The sequence below is a fragment of the Trematomus bernacchii genome, unplaced genomic scaffold (assembly GCF_902827165.1).
Source record: "Trematomus bernacchii unplaced genomic scaffold, fTreBer1.1, whole genome shotgun sequence".
NCBI lineage: Eukaryota > Metazoa > Chordata > Actinopteri > Perciformes > Nototheniidae > Trematomus > Trematomus bernacchii.
Genome location: NW_022988043.1, coordinates 21,742,584 through 21,751,077, shown reverse-complemented (window position 1 = coordinate 21,751,077; position 8,494 = coordinate 21,742,584). Strand labels below are relative to the sequence as shown.

Sequence of the window (8,494 nt, the reverse complement as noted above, 5' to 3'; positions counted from 1 at the left end):
CTTTTAAATTGACAAACATCATATGTGTAATTCGTGGCACAATTCAAACGGGATCGAAAGATAATCTTTCTCTCGCCATTGACTTCAATACATAATTTTTCCGAAATAAGGTCCCATGGAGGTCCACCGGAAGGGGAGGGACTTCGCCTCTCTATTGTCGATATCTTGCCAATCCTTTTATGGAAAGCGCCCCCTACTCTGCAGGTGTAACAATGTTGCTGACATCAAGTAACAACTAAGGAATCATATCATTCATAAATTGTCAAAGTATTGATTTTATGTTTGCAGGAAATTATGATTAATCACCTGTCCACTAAAGTGGACGTCATGCATCACTGGCTATATTTCAACTACAATTCATACTGTTACTGCTACTGTTGTTCTTGAAAATACTTCATTTGCAATATTATTTTGGGCCGTAAATCAATATACTTATGTTATTATAATGTAATTTTAAGTTTGCACATCTTTATTTATGATTTTTTTCCAAATGTACATGTCTTCAGTTCAAACTTTAACGCATACTGTCCACCTGAGTGGACATAATACACATTTTTTTTTCAAAATTTGAAAAAACTAGATAAGAAGAAACTAAAGTTAAAATCTTGTTTTTCATGCCCCATGGGCAATAAAAACACTTGGTAAAAAAATCCTGACTGAGGTTTTCATAATTCATGCATGAAAGGGTCATACGAAGCCAGATTAAATTAAATAACTATTTCTCAACCCTTATACTTTTCTCCAGAGTGCCGTGCTTCATTGTTTTTTAATGTTGTTCAGCGGCATTTACCGACCGCTGCAGTGCCACTGGAGTTTATTCTCCCGTTAACTCACGGCAGCGGCCGCTGTAAAGTCTTCACTGTCTGACTGTCACACAAGCAGCTGATAAATATCCCCCCCCCCCCTCAAGTGAATGTGTTTCAGTCTGAATTGACGCTGTTTGGCATCACAACGCTGTTATGAGTTTCTCTGGTATAAAATGGGTAAGGTTAGCATTGCAACCGAAGCTAATCTGACTATCTTGACTACTTGTTGCTATCCTATTGTGGCATAAGCCGTTTTCTACAGGCATATTTTACCGGCGTATTTTCCATTATGATTCTACTTGTGATAGTCGGACATGACAACCTGTGCAGCCCATGCATTGATTCCATCCGATAGCTGCTATAATACAAAACAAAACGTCTGCCTGCTCTCCACAATGATCAATAACAGCGAACGGATGGTTAAAGTAAGGTAAAAATAAACAGAATCACACTAAACCTGGTTAGTGTTGCCTGATTTTTTTAAGTGTGGTTGCGTTCTAGTCACTTTGCTCAGTGCTACTGCTTGTTACAACTTTTATTTGCCGTACTCGCCATTAACTGTTATGGCTCAGGTTAATCTTGCCCCCCTCCGACGTGAGCGTGGTTCTTGGTTCTTGCCGGGCAGCCGAGTGGGGTAAGCTATGAACCGGTTTTCGGTGCTTAGAGCCGGCTCCGCTGCGGCTCCGCTGCGGCTCCGCTGCGGCTCTGGCTCCGCTGCGGCTCCGCTGCGGCTCCGGCTGCGGCTCCGGCTGCGGCTCCGGCTGCGGCTCCGGCTGCGGCTCCGGCTGCGGCTCCGGCTGCGGCTCCGGCTGCGGCTCCGGCTGCGGCTCCGGCTGCGGCTCCGGCTGCGGTTCCGGCTGCGGCTCCGGCTGCGGCTCCGGCTGCGGCTCCGGCTGCGGCTCCGGCTGCGGCTCCGGCTGCGGCTCCGGCTGCGGCTCCGGCTCCGCTGCGGCTCCGGCTCCGCTGCGGCTGAAACAGGAAGAACCAGAGCTAAATCAGGCTCTAGCCCGGAACCAGCCCTGGAACCTGTTTGGTGGAAAAGGGGCAGAACCAGAGAAGAACCAGTTTAGCACCAGAAAAGCACAAGAACGGATCTTGAACCGTAACCGGTTTGGTGGAAAAGTAGCATAAGCCGCTGGGAGTCCCAGCAGCTTCTACTGAAGCCAGTCCCCAACTCCGGGGACTTCCGGCCGGGGACTTCGGGTGGCAGTATACGCCGTGAAGTTGTTTGCGGCCTGCCAGTAAACCCAAAGCAGAAGAAGAAGAAGTGACGTCAGCGGCTTCATTTGCCTAATCCTTCCCCAGGAACTTATTCCGGTGTGAACGCGATCTGTACTTAGAGTTCTCATGAACTAAGTTCTCATGAACCTTTGTGGGAAAAGTACTGCGGTGTGAATGCGCCTATAGTGTTTATTGGCGGTTGGCAAACCACTTAAGAGTACCGGAGTGTGAAACAAGAGCTATTGAGTCAGTGTTGTGGTGCTGTTGCTTTGGTCTGGATCTGTGAGCTAACCACGCCCCGTTCATTTGAATATAAGAAATGGAAATGTAATCTGGCATTATGAAATAAAAGTCCCCTGAAATAAATAAATGTGGCATTATGAAATAAAAGTCCCCTGAAATAAATAAACGTGGCATTATGAAATAAAAGTCTCTTGAAATAAATAAATGTGGCATTATGAAATAAAAGTCCCCTGAAATAAATAAATGTGGCATTATGAAATACAAGTCCCCTGAAATAAATAAATGTGGCATTATGAAATAAAAGTCCCATGAAATAAATAAATGTGTATTTAAAGGTACATTTATATATATTTATTGCCTTATTTATTTCAGAATGTATATCATAAGTTATAACCTCATTTATTTATTTCATAGGCATATTTATATATATATATATATATATAGATATGTATTTATGTATTTATTTAATTTGGGCTTAAACGGCATTCCATATACTCCAAGGCCGCTGGAACGTGAACGCACCTTTCATTTATTCCAGGTGACCGGAGAGCCCCTGCCTCTCTTCTTCGGATTTAGATCTGACCGTTGCGGTTTACACACAACAGGTATGCAGGTCTTGTTTTTCTTTCTTTCTATATAGTGTATTCATGTGTTTTGCTTCATACAACATATACATTATAGATTTAAATACACATCGATTTACTAATAGTTATTTTAATTAGATGTATCGGTAATTTTGTTTCATATGAAAGTGAAACTAATCTCTCGAACCACAATCCTACTGTCTGTGCACGAGTGTACTTTATTTTTGAAGGATACAATAGTATAAGTGTATATAACAAATGTTCAAGCATGGATTCACGCTCCAACTGTGACAGTTTCATTCCTGCACGTTCATGAGCATGCCATGTATGTTAACGAGCAGCAGAGAGCGCCACTGAGCGGCACACAGTGGGGATGTTCATGGATATTAATATCAATAATAGAAAAACTTGAATAACTCATCGCTATAATTTTCATGATAATTTTCTGTTATGATATGAGGTAAATATTATTCTCTTTGCTGCTGTACGTAAAATGCAAAATATAATCAACAAATATATGATGATTGATGGATAAAAATGTAACCTTACTGACCCAAACAAAAAAATAGCCCAGGCCCACCTGTATTTTAAGGTAATTAAAATAACCCCCCACTTTCCCGAAACACTGAAATGATAAACACTTAATAATATTGTTCTGAATGAGCTATAGTTTATAATGAATACTTTTACTTTTGGGGCTGTACATATATTTAGATGCTAATTATGTCTTTCTTTTAATTACTTAACATTTTAAAGCAGGACCTTTGGCTGATGAATAAATAATGAATGCAAAATTCAAACAGTTCAAATCATTCTGTTTGAGCTGTAAGATTAGAACTTTATTAATCTTTATTCATATGTTATGTGCATAATTATGTACATTTTTCACAATGTTTTTTCATTTTTGTATTAATGTTGACAATATTTCATGGTATACTGTGCAGCAGAAGATAGAATTAAAATGGAAACAGTCTCGCACTTGATGCTTATCATTTTTTTATATCAATTTTTTCTTGAAAACTGAATATGCAGGCTACAGAACCCAAACTCAGAAGAACTCCAGTATAGGCGACAGAGTGTAACACACACACTTGCTTGCCTGATGTGTTCTATAAAACAATTGGTCTAAATGTGGGCTGGACACAAATAGGCTGTATTACAAACGTATTTGAGGTATCAATGACCCTCCCATGGTATAATATACAACATGCATAGTATCTTTGGTTTTGGAATAACATGCACAAGCAGATAGACGTTCCTGCACATATGTACACTTATATTCACACATACTTACAATTGCTACTCTCATACCGCGTTACACACATGCAAAAAACCCAACATGTAAACAATTAGTGTTTTTATAACTGTATTTAATCCTCTTTTTCCCTCTCTGCTGCTGCTTTATATTTGGTTTCAGAGCTTCAGGATGCTTCATGTGTCTCCAAACTTCCGGTTTGGTGCCTTCACTGTCCTGCTTTTCAACACCACTGTCTTCCTCGCCCTGATACACTCATGTAGGTGAATCACATAAACCACTAACAGTCTTCTGTTATTGCAGAAAGTACGTTTAGAAACCTTTTTGTTTGTATTCAGGTCGTTCTCAGGTGATAGTTCCATCCCAGCCAATAGTGGCAATAGTTGGCGATGATGTAATTTTGCCATGTCTACTGGACCCTGTTATGGATGCCTTTCAAATGACTGTGATGTGGGGCAGACCTGGCCTGGTCCCTGAGTTTATCCTTGTGTGGAGTGTGGGTGAGAGTACAAAACATCCGTCCTACAGAGGAAGAACATCTCTGTTCACCGAGGAACTGAAGCACGGAAACGTTTCACTGAAACTCTCCAACGTTAAAAGATCGGATGAGGGAACATACAGATGCTTCATTCCAGAGTTAGATAGATCCACACATTTTCAGCTTGTTGTTGTTTATAAGCACAATTTTAACTAAGCAACGATTTTTTTATTATTTTCCCCTGTCATACAACACTATGAAGACAACAACTAAATGGAAGTTTGAATGATTTCATTCTTCTTTGTGCCAAAATGTGTCATGGCCTAAGTTAATTAAAGTGTAATTAATACATTAAGTGTCTCAATTACATTTTTTATTTTATCTTTGTTAAAATAGTTATTATAGAATGGTGCACATAATGTAAGGGTGCAGCGAGGCGGTCATTATTAAAAAAAGAATACCCAACAGGGTGATCATTGAGTCCGACGTGAAGCAGCGGGATCTTGATCAGATCATCTCGCTGCAATTATCCCGCTTATTACACGGCCATGGACTAAATAAACTAGAGCTTAATTTCCATTATTAATCAAATTATTTTATTGACTTGAAAATTATCGTATTGGAGTTCCGACAACAACAAAGTAACTTAAAATGAATGACTAACAGACGTTTTCTGTAACTGTTCAGAATCAAGTATTCAACTGAGCAGAGTAATAATCACTTAGATATGCAACCCGAAAGTTTGCATCGCAAAGGCTCCCTCGACAAGGGCGAATGGGATTTTTCCATTGGATTTTTGAATATTGCAAAAAATAATGTTTATGATACTTACATGTTTTTTTAAGGAGGATATTTCCATATTAACACCACTTTTATAATAGTTTAATGCAAGTAGGCTACCAGAAGTAAAAAGCTAACTTTAGTCTATAAATAACTACATTAGAGATGGCAAATCCGGATCCTTTTACGGACTCAGGGTCTTCTGAGTCAGTCATTGAAGAGATCCGGATCATACGAGTCATTTGAGTCATATTAGTCAGCATCACCAAGACCGTAGAAATCCTATCGGTGAAACCGAAAAGTTGTTGCATTTCACGAGCATATTAAACTGACGTTATATTAACCTCCGCTACACAGTGTATTTTGCTATAATAAAAAATGTTGATCACAAAAAAAAGGGTTATTTTGCGATTTGGCAAATCTGAGTCTGCTGTTGACTCGTGCATGAGAACGAGTCTGCTGGATCTCTGGATCTGCTGCTATATGGCTACGGCTCTGAGTCCGCACGAGTCTGCTGTGTTTTGCACAGTGAGTAAGGATTTGCGAATCTGAGTCTGTGAAGTTCCGCTGACTCGGAGGCTACTGGTCTCTCTCGATCATTGACCTGGATTCACGGATCCCGCGATTTTGATTCATTTGATCACAAAAAAAAGGTCATTTTGCGATTTAGCGAATCTGAGTCTGCTGTTGAATCGTGCATGATGACGAGTCTGCTGGATCTCTGGATCTGCTGCTATACGGTTACGGCTCTGAGTCCGCACGAGTCTGCTATGTTTTGCACAGTGAGTCAGGATTTGCGAATCTGCGAATCTGCGAGTCTGCGAGTCTGCTGTTGACTCGTGCATAATATAGCTGCGGGAGCCGGGTGCTGGAGGAGGGGCTATGCTCGTGCACATGACGAGTATGGATCTCTGGATCTGCTATGCTATTACGGTTAGGAGCCGTCGGCTCCTCTGAGTCCCCACGAGTCTGCAGGAAGTTTCACTGATCCGCGTCCCCTCCCCTGAGCCAAACGATCACTTCTGGCAGCTATCCACTTGCTAAAGGGTAGGCAGATGGACTGGGGTACGTTGTAATGTGATTTTACATGTTATAAAGAGAGTAGCGAGTGACGCAATTTATAGTTTTAATTTGTACGTCACACCAAGTGTGGGACTCAAAGGACTCGGGTTAATGGAGAGGGGAGACTCGTCATGACCAACTCATTTCTAGGATCCGGGTTAATGATCCGGATGAATCAGGACTCGCCCATCTCTAAACTACATCGCTAATAGCTAAGGTGGCTTATGTTTGGCGTGATGACGTTCAGTACTCTCATTTAGTCATTTGTAGCTGTTTTCAAGACACATCATCTAACCAAAAGAGGGAACCCGTAAGTGCTAAAATGCTAACTCATTTCAGAGTTTAGCACTCATTCCCCCGCCACTCTATTTAAGAAAATAAGAACAGCTGATGTAAAAGATGTCCGTCAGTCATGTATGTGTATAAAGTTAGGTACCATTACGCTACTTTTGTCCAGAGAAACATTTTACTTCAGTGATTTAGCTAGTAAGCTAATTAGCCAGGCACGCTAACAATACCACTTTTACAATAGTTGAAGGGTAAATGCATTTTAAACAAACTACACCACGGCATCACCACCGCTAAGCTAAAATTGGCTAATGTTTGGCCTGTTAATGTTCTCATTTATTCATTTGTTAGCAACCGTTGTTTTTAAGGTACATCGAAGCTTCAGACATTCATGGCTGGGTTATTTAATGACGTATTTTATGTCGTAGAGCAAACTATGAAAATCTTGTAGGCTTTTATTACCTCAGACCTTATTTTAAGCATCTATCCAAAAAACATATTTAAAAAAACACTTAATTCAAGACGAGATTTTTGAGCTATATACGGGTACTTCTGCTCTCGACAACCAGGCAAGACGGGTAACTTGTGGTGGTTTACTCTCGAGAGCCTCAGGCTATTTGTGCATTATGTCCCATGAGTAGCTCTCATAGGAATTAACGAGGCCTCGCCTCCAACGCTGTATCCAGTTCTTTAAATACATCCATGATTTAGCCAGGCATGCTAACATTAGCATGTCTAATCGATGACCCACTTTTAAAACTTCTAAACTAAACTCTCTGTTCTTTTGGTGCCGTCTCCTGGCCTGTTGTCAACGTGACTAAACACATGAGTGAAGTGGTTCTCCAGTGTGAGTCTGGAGGCTGGTATCCACAGCCTGAGGTGCTGTGGCTGGACGCTGAGGGAGAGCTGCTCTCTGCTGGACCTACAGAGACCCTCAGAGGTCCTGATGACCTCTACACCGTCAGCAGCAGAGTGACTGTGGAGAAGAGACTCAGTAACACCTTCACCTGTAGAGTCCACCAGCAGGACATCAACTGGACCAGGGAGACACACATCCATGTTCTAGGTTATTCAAGTTTATAAGGCTGTGATCACTTTCAGATTTTATATACATTTCATAATCTGTGTTTTACCATTTCAGATCATTTATTCATGGTCCCAAGTACTACTGGTAGCCAACATGTTATTATTGGCTTAGTTATTGGCTGTATGGTGGCAATTCTCACCGTTCTCTTTGTTGTGTGGAAATGGAGACAAAAGAAATTCAGTAAGTAACAAACTAATTTCACATCTTTCTTAATGTTCAATAAACTGCAGCAACTCTTTGATGTCTGTATGTCTCATAGCTGTGCCTGGAGGCATTCTCTTTTCGGGCATTTTGTTACTCCATTAGTCATGAATGCGAAATCTCAAGGGAGGGAATTTCTCCAAATGTGGCATGAATCAAAACGTTTTTAATATTTATCGTCCTAACATGCTCATTTTCTACGGTAATGTGTCTGACCCCCCACCGATGCTGTATACGAAGTTTGGTGTTGAAAAACTGAAAATTGAAATTTAAGTGAATATTTCACTGTTTTCAACATTATGCTAATTTAAATTAAAAATAATGTAGGCGGAGCTTAGGGTTCCAAGAGGATTATTTGTAGAGCAGGTCCACCCGGATATGTGTGCAAAATGTCAGGTCATTCAGTGTTACGGTGCGACTTTGTACATTTATTCCGAAATGGGATTTTGATAGGTGGCGCTAGTGAGCAGGTTGGAATATTTAACCCAT

The 8,494-nt window shown here is 40.9% G+C and overlaps 1 protein-coding gene across 1 annotated transcript; it reads left to right on the top strand.

Moving 5' to 3' along the window:
• Nucleotides 1-979: 979 nt before the first annotated feature.
• LOC117472609 (V-set domain-containing T-cell activation inhibitor 1-like) lies at nt 980-7,800 on the top strand. The gene is made up of 4 exons (XM_034117905.1): nt 980-983; nt 1,471-1,746; nt 4,448-4,777; nt 7,502-7,800. Exons 1-4 carry the CDS (start codon nt 980-982, stop codon nt 7,798-7,800), a joined length of 909 nt encoding a protein of 302 aa, XP_033973796.1.
• The last annotated feature ends 694 nt before the right edge of the window (nt 7,801-8,494 follow it).

What these genes read in the sequence shown, in the direction of transcription:
- LOC117472609 (XM_034117905.1), top strand. An exon ending in CGGCTCCGGCTGCGGCTCCG is followed by an intron (nt 1,747 to 4,447) that starts GCTCCGCTGCGG and finishes GTTTGTATTCAG; the next exon opens with GTCGTTCTCAGGTGATAGTT. An exon ending in CACACATTTTCAGCTTGTTG is followed by an intron (nt 4,778 to 7,501) that starts TTGTTTATAAGC and finishes CTCTCTGTTCTT; the next exon opens with TTGGTGCCGTCTCCTGGCCT.